Source organism: Eretmochelys imbricata, chromosome 8 (genome assembly GCF_965152235.1).
Source record: "Eretmochelys imbricata isolate rEreImb1 chromosome 8, rEreImb1.hap1, whole genome shotgun sequence".
NCBI lineage: Eukaryota > Metazoa > Chordata > Testudines > Cheloniidae > Eretmochelys > Eretmochelys imbricata.
In genome coordinates this window covers 93,001,287-93,028,897 of record NC_135579.1, presented here as the reverse complement: position 1 = coordinate 93,028,897, position 27,611 = coordinate 93,001,287, and the positions used below count along the sequence as shown (strand labels likewise).

Below are 27,611 nucleotides of genomic sequence, written 5' to 3'. Positions count from 1 at the left end.
AGGAAGGATAAAAGAGGAGGAAAGGCTTCAAACGGCTTTTTCCTTTTGTAAACTTTCTGCTCTACAGGAGGAAAAAAACCCTGCTAAAAATGAGCTATCTTGTTCAAAATAAAAATGTGAATCAAGGCAGTGCACTGAGAAGGGCTCTGTGTGTCTTTGTGGAACAGTTGTATGAATGTTAAAGAGAAAGTTCTTTGCCTTGAAATAATTATGGGTCTGTTGTGTTAGGCTTAATTTTACAAGAGGCAGATGATTTGCACAAGTGATTACTTTAAACCAAAGACTGTATGCAGTCTCTTTGGAAAGACTCAGAGGACACAGTACTCTCACTGCCTACCTCTGTTTGCAGAGTTCTCATCTCCCTCTCTTCCACTCTGACAATTTGTTTCCTTTGCCTCGCTGAAAGGTTTTACCTGTTGTTGGATTAGAAATATGTGGTTGTTTAGCACTTTTACTCTTGCGGTAATACTTCTTCGCTTCCTAAGCCAGTGTGTACCTTGCTGTATTGCTCTTGTAGGAGTCAACATCATTCCTCCTTGTGGCTAGTGTCTTTATTTCAATGGAAAGCCCACACCTATTGTCTGTGCCTTACACAGTTACCACCTTTAAAAAATCAGTATTTTCAGGGGTTACCCCACACTGGTTGTGTTTGAGATACCTCCTTACACCTTGTGCTTAGAATGGGAGATAAGCATGGTGACTGGGTGGTATCTGTTGGTAAATGTTTACTTAACTGTGACCATTGTGCTCTTATTCCTTGTGTGTTTTACTTCACAGTTATGGATCCTTGCCATTCCAAATTCTATGTACATAGATGCTGAGCTGATTTTTCTAACTTCTCAGTTATTGTGAGCACATGGGTCACCATTCCATCTCACCTCCCTGCATATTGGGGGTAGAGTCAAGGCTCTGCCCATTCCACACCCACTTGCAGGTGCATGGGTGGGAAAGTAAATTCCACTTTGAGGGATAAAGTCATGGCCACAGGGATCCTGTTTCGCTTGCACCCAGACACACTATGTAGACAGGGCTCTGTGGGTGTAGCTCACTATGCTTCACTGATCTCTAAGGCCTAGGGGTTGAGGTGGAGGGGAAAATGCAACATTCCCTCATTACCACACTCACTGTCTGTCACCCAGCTGCTGGATGACCAGGGGGATGCTTTCTTTCTTGGCCCATCATCCTTCTTGCTGTTCTGGAGGAACATTTTCTCTCCAGCCTCTTTCGTCTCATCCTTGCCTCTGTCTTCTTGCTGCTGGGTGGAAGAGAGGAATTTTTCTCTTCTCCTAACTGCTTGATGAGGAGAAGGAGACTCTCTCTCCTCTCGTGGCTGATGGAGAGGAAGGAAATTGTTGCCTCCCTTACCTCTCTCCTAGCTGGCAGGAGGAAAGGGGTCTCCATTCATCTTATTCCTGTAGCCCCAGAGCACTCTGTTCTCTTCATTCCCCAACGTGTGTTTGGCATGTGTTTCTGAATGGCTTCTTATTGCCCTTCCCCCCAAGAGTGGGAGACAGTGGGAGCTGCACTGCTGGATCCACTTGCTCAGCATTTTAGAGTGGGATTGCTTCTCAAGTTGGTCTTTCACTTGTTCTTCCTAGGTCATGCCACGGGCTATGCCTAAAATCAGACTCCAGCAGAACTGGCAATGTGGGAGTGATATGAGCAGATCTCTGATGCTGTCAGGAAGTGGCTTCAGTTAGGGAAGAATTATTCTTGCTTACTCTGACTTCTAAAACCACCTGGGCATGCTGTGTGTTTAGTGCTTTTTTTCTAAAACACAAAATGACTGTATCTGAAATTCACAACAAACCCACCTCCACACACTCCACTCCAAAGGGGAAGACCATAATGTAGACCCTTCTAATGAGCTTTCTGTTTCAAAGAAATCCACATGATCATTTTCTACTGCTTACATCAGGAAAGAGGATTATCTGTATCTCTAAAATTGTTCCCTAAAAGCTCATTAGTTGTAGATACAGTAATTGAATAACTGGTAAGAAAAGATATTGTCTAATAGTAGCCCTGGTCTTTAGAATGGACTCTAATCACTTAATAATTACATGTTACAATACTCGACCATTCAGACTGAAAAAAACAAATCTGCTGTGGGAGTGAGTGGTGAAAGATTTTCCATCAAAATAATTTCATCCAAGGCTGGATGTACAAAATGAGCTAGCTGTGCACATTAAGGAGGTGTAGCTGATTCTGAAGCAAAAGCTGTGGTTGTAGCTGCATGAACTTCCTTGAACCTCCTCCTAGCTGCAAGGTAGCTCTGGTCTTGCTCTCCGATGTCTTTATTTTTTTAATGACACTGTTCTGAAATAGAAACATCTTGCTGTCTAACTTTATTAAAAGAGGTGAACACGTGATATACTTGGAAAGTTGAGCATGATTTTTCTGAGCTTATAAGCAATAAAATATTGGCACTTGTCCTCTAGGAATTGGAGGAGACCAGCAATTCATTTCATATAAGCCACCAAGAGGTGGAAATGGTCACTTTTGGTTACTAGTATCATGAGTTGAATGAGCTAGTTGGAAACCTTTTGGTGATCCATATACTTGGATTTTAAATTCACAATATGATCTGCAGACTAACTCAAGCATGAAACTTTGAAGGGGAGAGCATGGGCACCTATGTCGCTGAGTGTTTCACAGCCTGGCTGATGATTTAACACCCAGAAGCTATGTGTTTGGGGGCAGGGGAAGCCTGTTTAATCTCAAAATACATTACACATTTGATTTGTAGGTGATTTCTGATAAGGCAGTTGGATACCGTGTTTTAAAAAAAAAAAGGCAGCAGCAGCAAAGCCAGATGTCTTTCATGACTGCTATATACTAAGATTTGAAGGCCCACCACAAAGTGAACATGAGTCAATAATGCGATGCAATTGTGAAAAACACTAATCACACTGGGGTGTATTAACAGGCTCTTGTATGTATGACATACGAGATAATTGTCCCACTCTACCTGGCACCGGTTCCCAGTTCTGGAGGCCACATTTTTGGAAACATATGGACAAATTTGAGAGAGTCCAGAGAAGTGCAACAGGGATGATAAAAGGGTTAGAAAACCTGACCTATGAGGAAAAATTAAACAAAAAAACAGTTTTAGTCTTGAGGAAAGAAGACTATGCGGGGACCTTATAACAGTCTTCAGATACGTTAAGAGTTGTTATAAAGAGGATTGTGGTCAGTTGTTCTCCACGTCTTTGGAATTTGTAGGACAAGAAGTAATGGTTTTAATCTGCAGCAAGGGAGATTTAGGTTGGGTATTAGGAAAAACTTTCCAACTCTATGCATAGTAAATAGTCTTCCAAGAGAGATTGTGGAATCCCCATCATTGGAGGTCTTTAAGAACAGTTTAGACATTCACCTGTTAGGAATGGTCTAGCCTGACATTTCTATGATTCTCCGCTTGTGAATTTCATCACTTTCTTTTCATCCAACAGCAAATGACTACAGCTTCTGTCATTAAGGTTATCCTCATTAACAATATTGTGTTCTTGACCATTCTTATCATAGGCTATTCATGTTCACTAATATGTACTGTGCAGCAAGTGGAGTTTACCACATCCGAATCAATTGGAAATATAATGCATTCTCATGAAAACCCACTGTGAAAATAGAACTATCTTTTACTGTAAACAGAAATTGTGCCAACTCTGCCCCAAAGATTTGTTGAACTAAGCAAGTTTTAAAGATAAGCCCTATTGAATGAATTTGGAGTTTCTGAGTTAGAGCCAAGGCATTGGCAAGGAAGTGTGTGGAAGCTCCCACTGTGACTTTGTGTGCCTCATCCATCTAACCTGTGGATGAATAAAGAGGTGTGGATTCTAGGAGCTGTCAGTCCTGTCTTACTGCTTTGTATCTAGCTATACTCTAGCGCCACTCCAGGGAAAAAACTTTTATATGGAGATGGGCCTGAACCAAACCACCTGAACTCCAAAGTGTCTGGACTTGGATCCCATCTTCATAGCTTGGGCCTATCCCTATCTTTATCATAGTTGATTAGTTGTTAAAATAATCTTTCCGTTTGGGGAAAAAAGCTCAGATTCCCTCCAGTGGGGTGGCACAGAACGTGGCAGAAAGGCCCTGTTGCAGAATGCTCGACGGGTCAGGGAGGGTAGTCTGTGGTGGTTCAATGTACCCTCCACTGCAGAAGTGGGTGGTCTTAGCCAGGGAGGAAATGTAGGTAGAGTGGCAGGGTTTCACTGATTTAATGGTTCCCCTGAACAGCCTCTGCTAGCTCCTACAGAGGCGCTAATGCACATTAAAGGCACCACTTGTCTGATGGAACTCCTGAAGGAGAGTGGAGATGAAAACACCTCTGGGCCAAGCTGGTGCAGGAGGTGCAGTTTTCACTTGTTTGCAACAGAACAAGTGAATCTGCCCCAAGATATCTAATTTCTAAAATACCTTTATTTCTGCAGCTATATAGTCAGCGGCTACAAAGTAAAGTGTGAGCCTGGGTGTTTGTTTACGTACCTAGTAAAAAGATCACACCATGTTAAATGGAATTTTTATGGGTTATAATAAAAGCTGTTTCACATCGCTATACTGGGCATTGACTAGTTATCAGTTTTTAAACTCTTATGAGCAGCATGATCCAGCACAGTTGTGTGTTTAATATACATACAGTGCAATTGGTATTTGGTAAGTAAATGGAGTTTTTAATGCACTTTTTTGATGGATACTACATTAAACAGCGGTGGGAAAAGGCGCTTTTTCAGGAAAATGCATGTTTGCTTTTCTGTTTATCAAACTGATGGGTGTTTGGTTTTATTTGTGTCTGCTCAGGAAACCAAGTCCTGTCTCCTGGAGCTTCTGTTGGAAATGGCCTAACGCCAGAGGCTGCAAAAGACCTCGGTCTTGCTGAAGGAACTGCAGTAGCAGCATCTCTCATTGATGCACATGCTGGAGGACTAGGTATTCTTACATATTTACTGTTCTCGGAAACAGGGATATTATTGAAATTAAATATTTATGTGAAATACCCTTCTCCCAGAGCCCCATTTTCTACAAACACAGGTAACCAAGCAGCATGTTGCCTTGTGCTGAAAGACCTATTCTTATCAAGTAGCACACTTAAAAAAAACTTCATAAATTACTTACAAAAACGAGTGTGTGTAAACATCACTAAAATCAATTTGAAATTTTCAAAAGTGTCCACTAATTTTTGTTGCCTCCATTTTCAGATTCTCTATTTGAGACACAAAGGACCTAATTCTCAGGGGCTGAGAGTCTGGCACTCCCACTGAGCTTCCCATTTCTCAACACATTAGGAAAAAAACACCCCAAGTACAAAGTAAAGTGCTCAGCCAAAAATCATGGGCCTGATGCAGGAATCTCTCAGGCCTGTGCTATGCAGGAGTTCAGACTAGATGACCATAAGGGTTCCTTCTGGCCTTAAAATCTATGAAAATAGAAATGTTTCAAAAAATTTTGCTAATATTTCCCTAATTTAACAAAAAATATTTAAACTCAAAAGTTGTAAAGTTTCTGAGGAAAAACATTTCATCACATGTCATCAAGTGATCCATCCCCTGTAGCCCATTCCCAGCTTCTGGCAAACAAACGGCTATCTCCTTCATCTGTAAATGCTGAGAAATTGAGACTAGAATTATTGTGAGTATGGTTCATACCGTACCACCTCTGACTACCATGCAGGGATGAGGCCCCCTTGTGCTACGCCCTGTACAGACAAATAACAAAGCAGACAGAGTCTGCCCGAGGCAGTTGACTGTTTAGGTGTCAATAGGACACAAGGGACAGATGAAAGGAGGCAGGGGCAGGGGGAATTTGTGAGGATTAGGTATCAATGAAACTAACAGAGTTTAGGATAAAAACAGTAGCCTAAAAAACAAAGGAAGCTGGGTCTGTTAATAGATATCCTGTATAAAGCATAAATGAGGAACAAACTGTTTTGGTGCTAAAATAGTTAAAAGGTTCAAGGTTTTACGGGTACATTTTAAAAAAGCTTTTACTTTGAGACTCCATAGAGCTGTTGGATGTGCATTATCGTACTTCATTGGCTGAGTTTAGGTTGACTTAAAAATGGTTCAGCCCCATATCTCCCCATTGGTAGGGGTAATCTCCCTCTGTTTAAATAATGTAATAGAGACCTTTGTACATTTCCTTTATACTAACCCAATGTGGGACGTAGCACTAAAACTGCTTGCTATATTAGGATATGGGTGTAATTGATTTAAAATAGCAGACAAAAGGTTAAAATTAGAATGGTTTGAAAACTGGAATTTCCATCCTATGGGAAATTCCAAGATTTCAATGTTGGGTTTTTTCAGAAGTCAGGACGAAGAGTTTAAAATCTTGATTTTTTTTGAAAAACAAAAAATATTTTGTTTTAATGTCATCAAAATTAATGTTTTGATCAGGTTGAAATATTGTTTCAATTCTAATTTTTATTGTATTTTTAGTTTATAATATGTTGAAACAAAACCATTTGACCTTATCAAAACAAATCTATATTTTCCTGTTGAAAATTTTGATGAAATCAAGATGTTCTCTCAAAAAAATTAAATTTAGTTGAATCAGCATTTTCCAACAGACAAGTATTCTGTCAGAAAAATTTTTGACCAGTTCTAGTTGGAATAAAGTTAGCCAAAAAAGCACCAGTTTTCACTATTGCTGCATTGTGGTACTTTCTACATTTGCTTATTTTTCCACTGATTGTGGGTAACAACTTTTGAACGTTTGATGGGCTACGTTTTTAATGTTTGATTTTTATCTGTCTCTGATAACTGCTTTTGATGGGATCAGGTACTTTTCTGTCTTTTCCCCCCCTCTTAAAGTAAATCTAAATAGATCTCATATTTTGTTTTGATGTTCCACACAAGGTGCCAGAGGGAATGGGTGCAACAGAGGAGGTGTCAAGAGACACCAACAAACAAAAAATATAACTCCATGAATTACAGAAGAGCAGAGAATAAGATGGAGATGGGAGGAAGCAAATGAACCAAATAAAATAAAACCAGTAAGGTTGGGTGATGGCAAGTGCCTTATAAATAGCATAGATAGATAAGGGAAATTAAAATCAACACAGGCCATTAAGATAGTAAATGAGCACAAAAGATCTCCTCCTACAGTGGATATGCTACAGACTTTATCGACAAGTAAGGTGTGTGTTACCTACATTGCCAAATAACAGTTGGTGCAATAGCATCCACAGTTTGTACCTACAAAAATGGAATCTAGCTATGAAAAATCTAATCTGGTGTCAGTCATTCGTTACCCATATAATCGACTTTCAGTTGAGCACTCCTGAACTTTGAGAGTACATGAAATCTAGATTCAGTCTGAAGGCTTTTGGTTTTCACTGGTCTTTAGCTTTGAGTTTGAAAACAAACTTAAAAATCTAGCCCAGATTTGCCAGAAGGCTTATAAACCTTTCGAGCAAATCTGGAATAATTGCTGTTTACACATCAGAGGTGTCTAAGTCTCTTCAGTTTTGCATGGTTTTGATGTGAAACCCATCAGAAAGAAAAGGGAATAGGCTGGCATACTCCCTTGCGAAATGAAAACACCAAGCTTCACAAAGCTCCACTCAGCTCTTGCAAGGAAAGTTCAGGATGCTTAATTCTGGGCTTGCAGTTTAGTGAAAGTATTGGTAGAAATTATTTTCAGACATCTTTAAAAATGAAATGCATTTGAAATTTTGAAGCCCACATACTTTTTTGTACTGATTTGGGGGAAGGCGTATTTTATTTTGCTTTTGAAAGTTTTCCATTTCACCTTTAATGAATGTCATCCATATGCCATTTACTGTGTACTACCTACCTGTCCAACAATAGGTCGTCCCTCATGCAGACTTCAGCAGAACTACTCAAGGGATGAATTTGCCCACTATGCTTTATTTATCATTTTCCTTCCAGCTGCTTTTTATCACTAATAGTTTTTAGACTTAGAGCTCCGCCATCATCTGGTTGTTGAAAAAGATTTGTGATCTTTGGAATTAGGAAAAAGGAAGACAGCAACGTCTGACGTTAGGGCAAAAATTGTTCTCTGAGAACCGTATGGCACAAGATTTCAAGTTTCTGTGCTTCCCTACGTGCATAGAGTTTATAGTGGGAGCTTCAAGCATGTAGGGAAAACAAAGGATCTCTGTGTCTTGCTCCACCTTGTCATTCTGAAAGGACAGTTTTGCTCTTTAAACTTTGAATTTACCAGCGTTTACAAAAATGCCCCTGTGATGCAGAGTTTTTATACTTCTTATGTCCAACTGCCAGCAATTGAGTCTGGTGGACTATGTCAAGGGAGGCATGAGCATGCCCAATGCTTCCTTGATGTCCCAGTGGGTTAACTGCTGAGGAAAAACTGAACTGTGCAGCCCAAAGAGCATTGTTCTTGGCCAACAGCTACAATTTGGTGCTTTTTCATAGAGTTGAATGGAGGCCCATCTGTCTGGAGATACTGCCATCCGGTTTGTGAAGTGGGTGAGTGGTGGAGCTTGGAGAAAGAGCCTCTCAGTGACTCCTGCCTGTCAAGAGACTGGTCATAGGCAGTCATGCCTAGTAGTTGGAGTAGGCATCAGGTCTAGTGGTCAAAGCAGGAGGTCAGAGCCAAGATTCAAAACAGAGTCAGATCCAGAAATTGGAGCCAAGAGTCAGAACCAGATTACCTGGAAAATGGAAAGGCAGGAGCAGGGCTGGTTACAAGTAGGGGCAGGATTGGAACAGGACTAGAATAATGCAGGGTGTGGGGCATGATCTAAACTGGAATGAGGCTGGATACAGGGTAGGGTCAAGGCTGGAGCAGGGCTTGGAGTGAGGCAAGCACAGGGAAGCAGAGCATCCACAGCTGTGTGCATTGAGTAGCCACCAAGCCTATGCAGATGCCTAGCTTAAGAGCAAGCTTCCTCTCTGTCTTATCCAATCAGGTGGTTCTGCTGTGGCCCAGCTACTATCATTGGCTGCCTGGTGGCTGGGCAGGTGCAGCTGGAGGCTCTCATTCCTGACACTACCCTAGAGAAACTGGTTTTCCTTTCTTGTTTTTACTAAAACAAAGCCACCTGGTCCTGATCCTTTTCTCTATTTCCCTGCTTGAGCTACTGCAGCCCTAGGGATGGACTAATTCCTGCAGTCTGTGCAGCCCCAGTGGGAGGTAGATGCAGGGACCAGGATGAAAATAGAGTTTGATGGGTGTGGGAGAGGAGCTATTGTAAGCTCCCCCCTGATTAGCTCAACGCCTGCGAACTGGGTACTTAATCTTGGATCCTTGTAACCCAGGAAAAATGTTCTTTCAAACTGTTTTACATTAATTTGTACTAGAGAACTTTTAGTTCACACACAGGCCAGTTAGTATGCAACATGTCGGTGCCCTTTAGAAATCACAGCCCTGCATTGCTGGTCTGCGTAGACAAGCCCTTATAGGCAGTGATCAAGTGATCCCTTAACTTTCTCTTTGTTAAACTTTTTAAAAAGATTGAATTCCTTGAGTCTATATTAAGCATGTTTTCCAATCTTAATTATTCTTGTGGCTGTTCTCTGAACCCTCTCCAATTTAACAACATCCTTCATGAACTGCGAATACCAGAACTGGACACAATATTCCAGCAGCTCTTACATCACTGCCAAATAGAGAGGTAAAGTAACCTGTCTATTCCTACTTCAGGTTCCCCTGTTTATGCATCCAAGGCTCTCATTAGTCCTTTTGGCCACAGCATCACGCTGAAAGAAAAGGAGTACTTGTGGCATACAAGTATACATTGTATATATAAGTATATATTGCGAATACAGACTAACATGGCTGTTACTCTGAAACCTAGCATCACACTGGGAGCTCATGTTCAACTGATTATCCGCCATGACCCCTGAATCCCTTTCAGAGTCACTAGTTCCCAGGATAGAGTCCCCCATCTTGTAAGTATGGCCTATATTCTTTGTTCCTAGATGTGGACATTTACTTTTAGCTGTATTAAAACAAATCTTATTTGCTTGTGCCCAGCTGGCCAAGCGATCAAGATCACTCTGAATCAGTGACTTGTCCTTTTCATTATTTACCACTCCCACAATGTTTTTGTCATCTGCAAAATGTATCAGTGATGACTACGTTTTCTTCCACATCATCGATAAAAATGTTAAAGTAGCATAGGGCCAAGAACCAATCCATTTGGGACCCCTCTAGAAACACACCCACTCAATGATGATTCTCTGTTTTGAGTTACATTTTGAGACCAATCAGGTAGCCAGTGGTTAATCCTTTTAATTTTAATCAGTTATGATCAGCTTGGAGCTGGATAGTCGGGTGGGGAAATTTCCTGTTACCTGAATTTCCTTTTTTGAGCCCTTCAAAAGCATGATGGTATGTTTCCCCGGTCTTGGGTGATGGGGAGTCAAAACTTATCTCTTGTCCTGGCTGGGACACAGGACTGACACTTTCCCAGAATGATAGCGTACAAAGCTCTACAATACTAAATTTCCTGTTAACCATCATGCTGTAAATTAATATCAGTTTGAAGGCATCATTTTGTGGAGGACTCTCCTGCCAAGCATTGCATCTGCAGGTCACACAGGATATGTCTGAGGTGTTCATGGAGACCTGTTCTCAGAGGTGTTCATTATCACCTCTGAAAATTAAGCCTCTTTGACGTAGGGCCAGAAGGATGGTTAGGCACTAGCTTAGGAGTTGGGAAATGCAGGTTGAGTTCCCTGCTCCACCATAAACTTCCTGTGCAATCATGGGCATATCATTTAACCTCTCTCTGCCTCTGTTCCCCATCTGTAAAATGGGGATATTAATAACTTACAGGGGTATTGCAAGGATAAACACATTAAAGATTGTGAAGCCCTTTGGGAACTACTGAGAAGTGCTATGTAAGAGCCAGATATTGTTATTTATAAAAGTATTTAGACACCTAAAGATGCAGATAGGCACATAATAGGATGAGTACCTAAGAGAATGCCTAGCTCCCATTGTCTTTCAATGAGAGAGAGGTGCCTAATCTGTACAGGCAATTTTGTATATTCCTGTAGGTGTCTATCTGCATCTTTAGTGTGTAAAACACCTTTGTAAATCTGGCCCTTAAGATCTTGGTATGAATTTAGATTGTTGTTTTTTTTAATTAGGCACCCGGTTTTCAGGATTCCAACCACAGCTAACTTCAAGGTTTGAAAGTCTCTCTCACACACGTACAATGTGTTTGTTTTAATGTGTTTTATTATTAATCCAGCAAGATTCTGTTTTCAAAGTCAGCCTGTTTCTGTATTAAAGCATGGAGATATCCCTATGTGTGGGTTTATTGCAGAGATGTGGAGATGGCAGACCGAATGCTGGGAGCACTAGAAATCTTTTCAGCTGTTTTCTTCTTTCCTTGTTAAATTTGGCATGCTGTTAACCCTTGGTTATTCTTTTGTGTCATTCAGTAAACAAATTCTGAAGGTAGATCTGATCCTAGCTGTCCCACTGGTGTCAGAAATGCTGGGAATTCTTGTAAATCAGTGAACTACCGTAGATTGAACCATAGGAGAGAATTTGTTGTTATTTATTTGTACTAGCATAGCATCTAGAGATCTAACGGAGATTGGGGCTCCACATGCCAGGCGCTGTGAAGACCCATAGAGAGAAAGTCTTCCAAAGAACTTGCATTCTAACTACACACAAATGCACAAAGTGTTGGTTGGGGAAACAGAGGCACAGAGAGGTGAAGCATCTTGTCCAAGATCACACAGCAAATCAGTGGCAGAGCTAGGAACAGAATCTAGGTGTCCTAAACCTAATCCTAGTCTGGTGCCCCATGCAGTGAACCACACTGCCTCTCTAGTTTGTGGACTTCTCTCATTTCCTGATAGTTTATTAAACACACTGGTCAAAACTAAAAAGTACCAAATTAATATTTTGTAAACAGAAGGTACTATTTTAGCATTTCTTATGATTTTCAATTTGTTGTTTCTCCTAGATTATCCATATACTGTACATATTATTATAGTTTGTATTGAACATATTTAATCATTTAATCAGAGCATTTGTACTCTGGCTAGGAAACCAATTGGTCTCACTGTGTGGGTGGGTGGGTGTTTTAAAACAAGTCAGGGAAAATCAGCATATTTTTCAGTAGAAGGACTTAATGTACTCATGTTGTAGAATATACATGATAATGTATAATCTCACATTGAATCACATTGCTAAGAACTATCTTATAAACAAATGCATATTGAACTGTGAGAAATATTTCCACAACTTATTTTTGTGGAGGTAGATGAATATTTGGTACACAAATTTCAACACTTCAAAACACACCAACAGACCTAATTTTCATGGAAACACACATGCTTCTACCCTTGCAGTTTTCATATACAATGCTACAAAACAAATAAGAGTCAGATTTTCAGAAAGTGGATGGCATTTTTGCAAGCTCAAGTTGTCAGTGCAATAAATGTAGGTGATTTTTCTGTCCCCACAATCGTTAGCACCTACAGTTTAAGCCACTTAAATGTCCAAAGGTTGTGGAAATCAGTGTCTTAGTGGCTAAGTGAGATGTATTAAGGGTGCACAAAACTGTGTGCAGAATGGTTACTTGCCCTTGCAATTTTGTGCTTTTGAAAATCAAGGCCCAGATTAGGGTGGATCAAAAATTTCACCCTAAATATAAGCAAAATTGTGCCAGCAAAATTAGAGACCACTTTTCAAAGTCAGGCCTGTAATCTCATTTTTTTTTACATTCCATTTGCTTAGGTTTATTAAAATGTATACCATTCACTAAATAAAATATAGATTTGTGTAACAAAATATCCTTTCTTTTAGGACATAAAATATACACTTTGATCTTATGCTGTAAACATGTATCACCGAAGGCCTTTGTAAGGCTTAAATCATGAACATTTAGCCAGTGACTTTCTCCTTCTCTTCATCATCTCTTCATACTTCATATTGTATATGTTAAACTAATGCATTTATTTAAACATAGAGAATAATTTGCTGCACACAACCTCTTTATAGTTTGAAGTTTGAATCTTAACAAAATGGCACTAAAGGCCCAGCCTTTCCAGTATTAAGTGATCCTTTGAAATCAACAAGATATTGATTATGTGTGGGGGAAAATTATACTGAAAGCTGGCCTGATGACATAGTGCTAATTCATATAAAGAGGAATGAACAGCTCTTGTTATAGACACTGCCAGCCACATGGCATATCAGTGAATAAATGTGGATGGGAAATAACGTTTCATATCTTAAAAAGAAAAGGAGTACTTGTGGCACCTTAGAGACTAACCAATTTATTTGAGCATGAGCTTTCGTGAGCTACAGCTCACTTCATCAGATGTATACCGTGGAAACTGCAGCAGACTTTATATATACACAGAGAATATGAAACAATACCTCCTCCCACCCCACTGTCCTGCTGGTAATAGCTTATCTAAAGTAAGATATATATATATGTCAAGAATTATAACATTCATAAACCAGTCGGAGAACACTTCAATCTCTCTGGTCACGCAATCACAGACATGAAGGTCGCTATCTTAAAACAAAAAAACTTCAAATCCAGACTCCAGCGAGAAACTGCTGAATTGGAATTCATTTGCAAATTGGATACTATTAATTTAGGCTTAAATAGAGACTGGGAGTGGCTAAGTCATTATGCAAGGTAGCCTATTTCCTCTTGTTTTTTCCTACCCCTCCCCTCCCCCCAGATGTTCTGGTTTAACTTGGATTTAAACTTGGAGAGTGGTCAGTTTGGACGAGCTATTACCAGCAGGAGAGTGAGTCTGTGTGTGTATGGGGGTGGTTTTTGGAGGGGGGTGAGGGAGTGAGAGAACCTGGATTTGTGCAGGAAATGGCCTAACTTCATTATCATGCACATTGTGTAAAGAGTTGTCACTTTGGATGGGCTATCACCAGCAGGAGAGTGAATTTGTGTGGGGGGGTGGAGGGTGAGAAAACCTGGATTTGTGCTGGAAATGGCCTAACCTGACGATTACTTTAGATAAGCTATTACCAGCAGGACAGTGGGGTGGGAGGAGGTATTGTTTCATATTCTCTGTGTATATATAAAGTCTGCTGCAGTTTCCACGGTATACATCTGATGAAGTGAGCTGTAGCTCACGAAAGCTCATGCTCAAATAAATTGGTTAGTCTCTAAGGTGCCACAAGTACTCCTTTTCTTTTTGCGAATACAGACTAACACGGCTGTTACTCTGAAACGTTTCATATCTTAAAATTTTCGGTTCAGGCACCATTTTCCACAATGCCTCCATATTCCCACAAAGGAACTCTACCTGTCACAGATTCCCTGCTGTGGCTTTGCACATTGAGCAGGAACAGGGAAATCTAGTGGGTGACATTTGACTGCTTATGCTGGAGAACCAGTCACATGGATCTCTCTGTATGTTTTCCCTGGTTGGTGCTGTACAGGCAGCACTGTTACAAAGGCGATGTCTTGGAAAAGGGGTGTATCTCTATGGTAGAGGGAGGCTGATGCATGGCAGTAGCAGGGAGAGTCACTGCAACACTAGGACAAATTGAGTGCCAATCTAGGAGAGCTGAAAGGAGGTTGTAGGAGGAGAGAATCTTGTGAGCTGTAAATCTGCTCTGGGATGGGTTGCCAAAAAGGGGGCTGGTAGAGAAGAAGATGAAATAAGAAAGATTTGGATTGAAGAGAGAGAGCGTGCAGAGGGGAGAACAGGGAAGAGAGGGAGAGCATAAGAGTGCACTTGAGAAGAGGGTAACCAGAGTAGAGGGTGATCTCGCCTTTTTCCATGGTGGTGTGAGAACTCCTGCCTCCCTTCCACCCCTTCTTTCCATCTTCTTTAATCATAAAGTTCAGGAAATAAAAGCCTAAGGAAAAATGGTGGTGGAAGGAGAGGAGAGGAAATAAGAAAACAAGGGGGAAATTGAAGGTTTCCACTGAAAATAAATTCTGATGAAAGTGAGGGAAAAAAGGATGGTGTCAGATTAAAATACGCAGCTGTTATTTTAAAAGTAGAAAAATACTGAAGAAAAATATACAGAGGAAAGAAAATGCAGGGAAAAGAGAGAAAACATCTGCGATATGGTAAATTTAAACCAAGAAATACTCAGAATAGTTAACTGCTCTAGTTAATGAAAAGTTGCCATGTATTAAAAATGTGATGTCACATGTTTGAGGCATTTCCCCCCTGTTTTTGTCATTCACTGACTTGTTGAGAGGTACAGAGTGTATAGAGGCTATGCCCTAGAACATCTGCATGCTCTAGATCAGCGGTTCTCAAACTGGGAATTGGGACCCCTCAGGGGGTCGCGAGCTGCCAGCCTCTATCCCAAACCCTGCTTTGCCTCCAGCATTTATGATGGTGTTAAATATATTTTAAAGAGTTTTTAATTCATAAAGGGGGAGTGGTCATACTCAGAGGCTTGCTATGTGAAAGGGGTCACCAGTACAAAAGTTTGAGAACCACTGCTTTAGATTAACCAGTTGTACATTAATTTCCATTGGATGTCATAATTGTTCCACTGAAATACATTCTTACCGAGTGTATCAAAAATAGTCCACAAAGATAGAATGGTAAAAACAGCCCTTTCTCAGCATGCAGACTGAACCCTGGTGACATGGTGGACATTTAGTTTTCGTAGCTAGTAAATTTTGACACACCATCCATTTCTGCATTTGGCTAGGTATAAAATATTTTTGGATGTTTGGAGCCCTGGAATCTATGACAGCTTTGAAGTCTGAGAGTGGGGTAGGAAGGAGATGAAGAGTTATTTGATATTTACTGCTACAGAGGTCTTGAGTAGCTTCCAAGCTAGTGCATCTGAAATCTGTTACTAAAAAGCTGAAAACTGGAAGCTGAATAGATATATGCCCTTCATTCGACCTAGTCTATTAATTTTAAAGTGCCTAGAGTTAAAACTGAGTATGGGAGGTCTGGCTCTTGAGGCTGTGACCTCAAAAAGCTGGAATAAACTACCTGCTCCATTAAAACAGGCTCCAGCATTGCAGATCTCTCATTGTACAATATCTTAAATACTTTGTTACTGTGGAAAAAAACCTGAAATTATGACTGCTAAGTGTTTCCTGCCATTTGATACTGAGTGTCATATTGTTTTGTATGGTACTAAAGTTTGCAGTTTTAAGTCTGTCCTTTGGGGACCTTCACAAAAGAAATTGTGTCTCTCATGAGGCTGTCCTAGTATACTACAGATTTTGACTAAAATAAACATAAAAACTATTCATAACAGCACTTAAATTGTCCTAAGAACTGAATTAAATGGCTTGATCTTCATTATAATTCTGTGTTATAATTAGGGTTGCCAATTTTGGTTGGATGTATTCTTGGAGATTTCATTATATGACGTAATACTTAATTAAAGATTAATATTTAATTCTTGGAGATTCCAGTTTATATTAATATAGTTAATGTTTTTTATTCATTATAATTATAATATGCTATAATTAATGTTATCTCACTTCAGTCAATCACAAGTAGGACTTTTCAAGACCTCACTGACGGTAAATTTGGCATAAACACTAACAGTAATGTTCTGGCCCCACTGAAATCGATGGGAAAATTCCTTCTGACGTCAATAGGGCCAAGATTTCTGCTGAAGTGATACACATTTTCTTAATGTTTAACAGTTATTGAACCATGAGACTTAGTAACATGATGGGAGACATACAAATAAATTTCTACCTGTTGCACTGACAAGTCACACCTGACTAGATTTGTATGCTGTAGTGGATGGATAGTCTTTTGAATGCCCTCTAATAGTTCTAACTATAGTACTTCTTACTTCAGGAAACTACCTGTTAGACTAAACTACACAAAATCCTTAACGTGTAGTGTGGCATGTCACTGTCTGGGCCGGTAAATAATAAAGCATGATAGGTAGCACCAACACTTTGAGGATTCTGTTTATCCGTACGAATAAATGAATCCCATATGTGTACAGAATACCACAGACATAATCTCGGCGTCATCTGCCACGTGTACATTTCTTGGTTCAAATGGGATTCTGCATTTACACTATATGTACACAGGGATTTAGGGTCAGGTTTTTAAAGGTATTTAGGTGCCTGAAGATGCAGATTGGTACTGAGTAGGATTTTCAAATGTGCCTAGGCTCTGATCAGTGCTATTGGGAGGTACACACCCAAATACCCTGCATGGCGGTCGGACAGTAGATGCCATAGTTGTGGGACAAAGCAAGAAAACATTAAGGCACTTGCCTGTGATTCAGGAGATTAGGGTTAAATTCCCAGCTTTTCCACAAACTTCCTGTATGACCTTAGTCTCTTTGCATTTCAGTTCTTCATCTGTAAAACAGGGCTGATGCTGATATTTTTCTTTTATTTTTTCATCTTTTCTCTATTTAGGCTATTGAAACAGTAAACTCTTCAGTACAGGGGTTGTCTTTTTCTACACATTTATATGATGCCTGGTACAATGGGGCCATGGTTACTGTTGAGGCCTCCTGGCTCTGCTGGAATATAAATAAAATAATAATAATGGGTATAGAGGAGAGTAATTGATCTGTGTAATGCCCCATGCATTTGGAACATCCTTATCTTGTCAATAAAACAGTATCCACAGTCACCAGACAGGAATAGCCCTTTCTAATTGTGAAACTGGTCTGACCTATATGCAGTGTGGGATCCTATGCAAACATTCAAATACTAAAAAACTCTATTTTATGGAAGGTTGGGTTGTTTTTTAAGATAAGATTTTTTTTAATAGGAGTGATTGGAGCAGATGTGAAAGGACATAACCTGCCCTGTGAAAATCAGCCAGTTACATCCCGGCTTGCTGTGATCTGTGGAACATCTTCCTGTCACATGGGGGTAGGTTGTCTACACAGTCACCGTTATAGCTTTGTATAGTAGCTAATGTCTCTGAAAAGAAATTACACTTTATTTTCCCGTCACACACACATACCCCTTTTTTGTTATGCTGGTGTGGTTTTTATCTTTACTTTCAGATTTTAATTACATATTATGCATTTGCTAGCAACCAGGAGCTTTCATAGTAGTGGAAATCAATACTGGGGGAAAAACCCTGACATGAAGTGCAAAAGCAAAGTCTAACACAATGCTGCAGAAGCTTAAAGAGAGCAGCGTGAAATCGGAGCTGAAGACTCTGAATTTGAGTTATCCATGACAAGCATGTCACTAATGTGTTCCGAAGTAGCGTCTTCAGAGAAGTAGTGTGTGTTCTCTAGCAGCCCTTCTCCCCCACCTCCTCACTCAATCAATATAAATCCATCTCCTTCTGAGAGCTGCAGTGATCTATATAGAATTATGATATGTATGATGACTTCCAAAAAACCCCGATAAGCAATTTTTGCTTTGTTAATTTTTCCCAGCGAATTAACGAAAAAGCTTTTCCTTAGGTTACAATTAAAATTTAGTGTCTGCTTTGGAAATTTATACCTAATTAAAATGTATGAGTCTGAAAGCTATTCCATTTAGATAAGTACCTTTTTCTGCCATATTTTTTATTTAAAACTCATTATGATCTTAAATTTAGACTGATTATAACTTGGGGTGGGGGTGGGTAGAGGTTTTGCTGTCAAGGAAAGGCATTTCATATTGTGAAAAGAGGGAGCTACTGTTAAATAATGTCTTTACTACACTTAATAGAGGTGCCTATATCTTGTCCTTATGCTGTGTATTCATGGAATAGGGCACGATAGCAGCATGTTAATAAGGCAGTCACCTTGTTAGTTATGCCCCAGTTCAGCAAAGGACTTAAGTATGTGCTTAATTTTAAGCATGCCAGTAATCTTGTCCCTATTAAGCCAAGGCATTTAGCAAATACTTGAAGTCAATGGGATTTAATTATGTACTTAAGCACGTTTAAATTCCGTGTTAAATCAGGATTTTAGGGCTAAAATCCCACCATCCTTAACCCTGGTCTACACCTAGAAAGCTATACTGGGATGACTGTGTTGGTTAAGGGTGTGGGGTTTTTTTTTTTACTGATATAGTTATATAGGTATAAGCCTTGGGAGATGCAGTTATACTGATATGCAGGTGCCAAAATAAAGCTTACTTTGCTTCGCAAACTTGTATACTGGTATAACTGCATCCACACTGGGGGTGGAATCAGGGGAGCGAGTTTGCCATTTTAACCATAGCAGTATAGTTAAAGGGCAGAATTTTCTAGTATAGAGAAGCCCCAATTGATATTGATAGTGGCTTGAGACCCAACGTGGGAATAGGCATTTTCTGTGGTTCTTGGAGAAACTTAAGCTGGTTTTCATTTAAATGTAAGAACTCAGCATTTACTGAGTATTTATTTCCCCCCTTCTCCCAGGTGTTTGTTTTGGTTTTAGGGTTTTGATGTGGGGTTTTTTTGTTTGCTTGTTTTTTGTGTTTTGTTTTTTTCAACGTTAAAGGCACCACAATTTCCAATCAACAGACAACAAGCAAATTCTAAGCTGTTCTGGATCAAATCTATGGAAGGCCTTTGGTTTAAGTGTCCTTTATCTCTATCTGCTTATACGGTACCAAGTGAATATAGAGTACATGGGGCAATTCTGTGTATTTTTAATGAAACATATATTCAGTTGCAGTTGGTTGAAATTAGCTGTACCTTTTTTTAATTAGGGCAATAATATGGAAGTTTATTATACTCATGTTTTGTTAGAAATATGTTTTTTTTCTCTCTCTCTCTCTTTGTACCGAGGGACCCGCAGGGCAATAGAGATTAATCATCAGGTTTAATTTAATGCAGTGGGAGAGAGACCTGTGTGGTCAGGCTGGCATTATAGAGTGGCTTTGATCTGCCTCAGGTGCATGGAGCCCAAGTAAGCCAGCAACAATAATACCTTTGTGAGATGATCAGAGAAGAGAGAGAGAGAAAATGGTCTGTGTGGAAACTCAACACCGTCCTTTGTTGTGGTTCTGGCGAACGAAAGAGCCAACGGTCAGGAAGAATCTAGAAAACAGAAAGCAGGGTTAAAGTGTGGCAGTTGGGCAGTGGATTCCTTTCAGGGCTCTTACAGGAAACTGTTCAAAATCATCTGCTGGATTATTATTTTTTCTTTTGGCACTGATATGAGTGCTTTTGGTGGTATATGTGTATGGATATAGTATTGCCATTACCTAGGCTGAATGTTCCATGAATCAGAGAATTAGATATTGCTTGCGAAGGGCATTTACTTTAAACTTACCGAGAAGCTCCATGACCCTGTTTTCATTACCTCAAGGAATCAAAAGAATTTGAACAAAAGACTTTGCTAATCATCCCTTTGATATTTTAAAAGTTACAAATGTTGAACATAATTTTTCTGATGGATATAATAGTTTCATTTGTGGTAAAATACCCCCCCCCTTTTTTTTTTCTTCAAATGAGGTTATATTTTTGGAATTAACTACTGCCTTTCTTGGGCATTCAAACTTCCAGGCCACTTTGTAAGACTGTTTCCACTGAGAGACTTGGATGGGTCAAGCAATGGGTCAAAGAGTTTCATAACTAATTAGTGGATTGGTTCAAATCCAGTTCTAGGTTAGTAGTCACCAAAAGTCACTATCATTTAAAGTCTGGTCCGTGGCCTTTGTAAAAGAAGTATTTGGCCAGTCTGGACAATTATTCACATCACACAACCCTCAGCTGCCTACTCTGAAAGTAAATCTAAGCAGAAGCCCATTCTCAGTTGGTATGGCAAATGAGTTATCCTTTTATCTTCAGAGGTGGTTTCTTCGTGTCAGGGTTGCCACTCATTGCCAGGTGTCACGGTTACAGGATTAGCTGTACTTTTCATCTGTCTCTGTGGCTACCAGTAAGGGGTTCAACTCAGAATTGCTAGGTAGAGACACTTCCATGTTGCCACCCAGCGGCAGCTATAACCACCGTGCACCTCACTACCCATGACCCACTGTGGACATAGACCACAGAAAGTCCTGCCCCAAAAGGTCTGATAGGCAACAGCCTCATGGCTCCTGATTGGCTCCCCACCCCTTTCAAGTGACAGAGTCCCTGCACTTCTCTCAGGGTGGATTCCCACAATTCACCCACTTTCAGACCAGGTCCCCAGGCTACAGCTCCCCTGTTCTCCAATCATGTTTTCTTAGCAGGCCTGACAGGTTTTGACACCCACAAGAGACTTCCCTTCAGCAACTGCAACGTCTCAGGACAGCTTCTTCAAATCAAAGTACTATTTATTTATATGTAGGAACATAGCAATCAGAAAGAAAAGGTTTAAAACAACAACAGACTACACATACGTGGGAATGGAGTATTGTTGGCTTCCCTCCAGACACTGCCTCTTCCCCTTTGTCATCTGCGGCTCAGCTTTTGAACAGTTCCAAAAGTCCTTTGTTGCAGTCATTCCCCCTGAAGCCCCAACATTGTCAGGGGTAGCCTTGGTAGGAATTGACACCTGTATTGTCCCCCTAAGTACTGGTTACTGGGGTTATCTAAAGCCATTGGCTGCCTTCCTGTAGACATGTAAAACGAGGACCGAATTAACTCTTTGATCCTTGGTGGCCATCAGTGCAATGGTAGACAAATAAACAGAGGTACACATAGTCATAAAAATAAATAAATATATTTCCCATGTTCTTCACAGCAGGGCTGTGAGAGGAGGCTTGAACCGCTGCTGCCTCTGTCCAGTGGATGAGAGTCATGCAGTCTCCAGAGCTGTCCAGCTATCATTTTTCATGAGCCCCAAATTCATTTAAATAAAACATAAATAAGTAAACAACCTGCTCCTTGAAGTAATATGTTTCTTAGATGGTAAGCTGTTTGGGATAGAGAGGCACACACCTTCATGTCTGTTTCTCCAGTGCTAACACAATGGGCCCCCAGTCCTGGCTGGGGCATCTGTCACCACTGCTATATAAATAATAATGGCGCGTATTTTCAATATAATTTACAGGGGAAAGTATCTCATTACTGACATAGAACTGGTTGTGCTGTGTACAGTCAGACAAATGTATTCAAAAGCTGTTCAGAGAAAAAATGCTACAAACTTGAAATCTTCAAAACTATTCACTGTCATTTTTAACAGTGTTCGCATGTGGCCAGAAGTCCCATGAATACAGAATATACGCCATGTAGTCATACTAAATGAAGGTCTTGAGATATTTACATAAAACAGCCCTGCTCATAAAATATGTATAGGCGATTTGTGCCTTTTGTTTCGTGCTAAGTTTGGCCAGAGAGCAGTGTTCTGCCTTCCCTACTTCCCAAAACAGCCATTCCACTATGCACATCTTTGTGGATTCACAGCCAAAGAAAGTTTCCAGAGACATTTTTAGTGGGAAGCATTTTCTGGCCTCTAATTCTTCTTAATATGGGTTAGGGGAGATCTGAATTTTCTGGCAGGTTGAATCCCAAATACACAAGGTATGGTGTCCTTTCCTATTCAGGTTTTCTTTAAGGTGACTTGACCCCCATGATGTTTTTGTAACTTCCTGTCCAACTTGTGTTGGCTTCTCTGGAGACAATGCTTCTGATTTGTGGCAGTCAAGAAGTTTCCTTTCTGGATCAGATTGATTTTTCTCTCTTTTTGCCCCTCTGTTACTCCTATGTCAGTTTTGACTCCACCAGCTTGGACAAGTAAATGTGAGTAAATGGTGCGCACACATGGGGGTAGTTAGGTACTGAGTCACCTGACTTGTGCACACCCGAAAGAACCAATTTTGCAGGGGTAGTATGTGTGTGCAGTGTACACCTGACTTCAATAATATGGCAACTTTAGTCCTGAATAATCTGCAATAATTTATCCCTTAGGGGATTCTCTTTTCTATCTTATGAGACCATCTTCCATCAGGGATCTGAGAGTCAATTTCTCTTGAGATGTTACTGAGCAGCTATGTACATAATAAAGTGGGAGATATCCAAAGCTGTCCCATCATTTACTATGGACTATTTTAAAGTAATTTCCTATGCTTATTTTTATCAAGCAGGGCTATTCTTTGTCTTCTGTTAAAGGAACTTCAGTCTGATTAGCTTATTCTAAATTTGTTCATCTGATACTCATGACGACTGTGAAACACAATAGAGCTTCTTTGCTCCACAATATCCACTCAAGCTGCCAGCTTTGTTCACACAAATAGAGTCTAAAGCACATTTCCAGCCCCAGAGCATGCACAGTACGTGTCCTTTGCAGTACATCCTGGGGTGGAGACTGCAGAGACACGCTGGCTCAAAGTGTTCTTGTAGCCTGATCTCTGTAATCTCGGTGGGAGCCAGACCAGCAAGTGGATTCAGTATATTTTGGCTCTCATACGAGAGCCTCCTCTTCAGAACATGCCACGTTGTTAAAGCAGCAGACATTTGAATAGTTACTACAGAGGGACTCCTCAGCTGCTTGAAACTGTCTCCAAGAGGAAAACTTGCAGGAATCAAAAAGCATTGCGCTCAACTTGCCAGCTCTAATTAATCTAGCCGGGTGGCACTAGGCAATTCCTTTCTGGCAAGTGGATCTGTGGACTGCGCGCCAGATTTCAACCTTTCACTCTTCAGTCTCTGCTGCATGCATATCACTGCGATGAAATGTGCAGTCTCTGAGGGGACAGGGCCTGAAGCTTTGGGCAGTGAATCTGGGTGCCAGCTGGCTGGGGTCCAGCATTTAGCAAAGGCAACAATTTGTCCTTCTAACCAGAGGAGAGGTGCTGAGATGGAGAAAGGAGGGGACGGGAGAATGCAGTAAAAATTAAAAACAAAAGCAAAACTATTGAAACTGAAGCAGCTTGGAAAAGTTTTGAAAGGAGCTGTGAAACTGAGAGCATCCACCCAATAAACCTCCGCCCTCCCTGCTTTTTAATATTCTTCTCTGCTAAAAGGCCTCTCCTCTGAATATGAATCATAAAGCTAGTGTCTTTTGAGTGAGGGAAATAAATCAGTAGGACAGGAACTTCTCCCTTAATCTGTCCTCGTTCAGTTCAGTTCTGCTGCTTTATATATTGCACTGGGCAGCCGTCACAATGCTGACTTCCCAGCTAATGAAGACATTTTACATTCAGGGAGGGCTGTGTGAAATGAAAACCATATTTATTTTACCACCCTGTTAGAGGTTGCCCATCCTTTCTGTACCCATGACTCAGGCGCTGCAGCTGGAAAAGGTCACAGCGTATTTGGATGCCATGGTACTATTTCTGTCAGCACGTGGTCTTACAGGGGTTACATTTCTACATACTTTAAAAAGAGAGAAAGAGAGAGCGAGCACAACTCCTCAAATATTTCTCTTATTTATTTTCTTTCATGAAACTTTTTCCCCCTCTCTCTTGGCAAGAGGATCCCTCTCCACTTCCCCATTATTGGCATTAATTTGTCTGATATTTTTTGTGAGAAGTGAAATATTTTCACTAGAAGGTTGTATAAAAAGATGGTTGTGTTTTTTTACCTCACTTTATTTTATTAATAAAGGCTAGTAAGATATGGGTGATGTTTGGAGATCATATGCAGGCTGCCTCCCAAACCCCAAGCACTTACTTGCAGAGCTAGAAAACCGCAAAGCTTAAGATCCTGAAATGTAAATAGGAAGTCGAAGAGTTTACTTTAGAGCCAGCAGTGCCGAGCCTGTGTAATGTTTACTTCAACTTGCCTCCCAGCCTTTCCTACAGCCTGGCAGAGATGAAAGGAAGGCTCTCTGCGTAAATTAGTTGTTAAAGTTTTTGTTAGGAGCAAGGTTCCTTTGCTCATGGCCAGGCATAATTCAACTCAGGTACATCTTTGATTGAGAGAATGGAAAGGTCCTATTTAGCTCATTTGTCACTGAAATCCAGGTTTTACTCCCCAACGCTTGGCCAGAACTCCACCTATGCATGAGAATACAATGGAAAGCAGTATAATAACTGTATTGTATATAAGTAGATAATGCCTAATAACATTTCCAGAAAACTCTGCTGTCAACTCCGCTTCCCTTTTGTGAACGGGCCATTAGAATTCAAAGCGAGTGTCATGGTACAGCTATGGACAGAGAAAATGCTTTGCTTTGGAAAATAATCCTCTCTAAAACTGGACTAAGACTAATAATCTGCAGCTGTGTCATTGATATCAGTGAAAATGCTTTGCTTTGAAGATGCCATCAATGCAGTAGTTTTCATTCTCTGATTGACTGAAAGCTACCCTTGTGTGACATAAAGCTGTATATTGGGATGTTTGATATATAATACTATGTACTTTTGTAATACCATCTATCTGAGGTATCTCAAGGAACTTTATAGTGATGAATGAATTAAGCCTCATAGCTCTTCTATGTAAGAGAGGTGAGATTTATTCCAATTTTGTAGGTGGGAAACTGAGGCAGAGAAGAATTTAGTGACTTTTTAAATGTTTGTCTCTTTAGATGTACAAATTCTACCTACCATTCCCTCCAGGGTTATATAAAATGTAAATGACAAATGTGCCTTCCGCCCCACGCCCCACCGTTAACTGTGACCAGCAAGCATGTGTTTAAACATGACAATCCTTGTCCACATTAAGGGCAAATTGTATTGAACACCACATGTGTTAAATTTCTCACACAATGAAATACAGACAAGTTCTGACTCTGTGTCCAAAACTCATTTCTTTCCTGAGCGTTTTCTTTCTTTTTTAACTTCAGGGCTACAAACATATGCTTTAGGCTGAGCTTCCTACTCAGCTAGCTGTTCTTAGAGTTTTCCCCTGCAAGACTCCTCCCTCACTCCATATCCCATCTCTTGCTTTACAAAGAGACTCCACTTCTTATCCTCCCAAGGTGAGACCACTGAGAGTCTAGAGGATAGCACCTTGAGACATCATTTTGTAACTATGATTTCCTTAGGTTTGGAGCAAACGGTGGAGGGGAGGTGTTTGAGAAGGGAGGAGATGAGAGGAGAATGTAAATCAGATTGCTGCTATGTGCTGGGCTGTGTTGTAAGGGTGTTTGAGCTTTGAGAATCTGTTTCTGTTGGCATTTTCTTGCAGCATCACTGTATTATCCCATATAGAAATTACATAAAAATAACATTAGGTCTGGCCTAAATCCAAAGCGAAAGAATGAACATTCACACTTTAAACATCAAACTTCTCCTGTCTAGGTTCACCAAAGCACATAATTAATGAGTGTATCCCATTGTAACTCGATATACTGAAGATCTAACCATTCACTATGAAATTCCTTTCTTTAGTAGATACAAGCCAGAATTTTAGCTTCCTTTTCAATGTTTTAAGGTGATTTTCCTTTGTTTCCTTTTTAATAGTTCAATAATATATCAGATTTGACAGCTACAAAATTTCATCTAAACTCAAAGTATCCAGTTTTGTTATTCTTCTCCTGATTTTAGAAAAATCTATTAGCCTGAGACCCAGGGTGTAGATAAAATCCCAGCTTCTTAACAGAATGATCTGCCCCTAATAAAACTAGGTACAGGATTTCCTTCAGATCACGAGCAGATTTGTGTGTGTTTGACTGTCCTTTCACATTGCTGGCCTTCTCTGTTCATGTGACTGGGCAGGAAATTATTAAACAGTTCACTTTTTTCCATGTGCTAGGCTTCCTGGTGGAGAGAAGAGAAGAGGTTATGCTGACCCTAATATTAACTCCTTTGACCCTGAATTAAACTGTAATGGAGTGGCTAGTGTGCAGCTGAAACATACTTTGCTAAGGTGGCTTCTTGACTCAAGACAGTCTAATGGATTCTTTTTAAATTATTTTTTTTTAATTTTCAATTAAATAACAATGTTTGGTGGGATTTAAACTCTTTAAAATTGCAATGTTTTCAACTAAGTAGCACAATATAGTGGCTACAATATAGAACTTTCAGACAGAACTCCTGGGTTTTGTTTATGGCCATGTCACCAACTTGCTCTATGATCTTGTCAAATCACTTATCCTTCTTCTGCACCTCCATTTGCCCACTTGGAAAATGGAAACAAAAGCTCAGATTGCACCCTCAGGGTATGCAATCATAGCATCCTGGTGAAGACGAGGACCAAGGAGATTAAGAAGAGGACAGCCACAACACTGAGGGGAGGCACATTGGTAGGGGGAGAGGAGAATGGAAAGAGATACGGCAGAGAGGGTGGGGGGGAATGGAATAAGACAGAAAGAGAACAAGAGTAGATGAATAACTAAAAATGGTATGGAGATAAATAAAGAATCGAAGTGTAAGATATGGGGTGAAAGAGTGATGACAATAAAGAAATGGAAAAAAGCAAAAAGCAGGAGAATACATAGCAGTAAGATTAGTGCATCTTCTTTAATGCATCAATGCCCCTCTAATCCTGTTTTCCTAACAGAAAAGGGGGAGATAAGAGGCTTGGGAGGAGTCAGTTAGGGTTCTGGAGTTGTGAAGAGAAGGCATTTGAAGAGGATTTCAAGACAGCCTTTACTACAGTAATACAAATAAATAATTTCCAATTTGAGCACTAATAGGTATAGCGATACTCATAGGTGCTGGAACTAGAGATGCTGGGGGTGCTGCCACCGCACCCCCTGGCTTGAAGTGGTTTCCATCATATCCAGGGTTTACAGTTTGGTTCAATGGCTCTCAGCACCCCCACTACACAAATTGTTCCAGCCCCCCGGCAATACTCGTGTCTCAGGAATGCTGGGAAGTTGAATTAATTGTCTGCGAAGTGGTTTGAGATCCTGGAATGCAAGGTACTATATGCAGTAAGTGCAAAATATTAAGGACTGTCTGGGCCACAGTACTATACAAATGATACATTTTTAATTTCTATAAACAGCAGCAAACCACTAAATTC

General features: G+C 40.3%; 1 protein-coding gene across 9 annotated transcripts in view; it reads left to right on the top strand.

The window, feature by feature from the left end:
• Nucleotides 1–27,611, top strand: part of FGGY (FGGY carbohydrate kinase domain containing) — a 261,928-nt gene that overhangs the window by 161,236 nt on the left and 73,081 nt on the right. For all 9 annotated transcript variants that reach the window (XM_077823941.1, XM_077823939.1, XM_077823938.1 and 6 more), the window contains 2 exons: nt 4,798–4,926; nt 17,667–17,770. In XM_077823941.1, the coding sequence (XP_077680067.1) occupies nt 4,798–4,926; nt 17,667–17,770 (233 nt within the window). The remainder of the gene's footprint in view (nt 1–4,797; nt 4,927–17,666; nt 17,771–27,611) is intronic.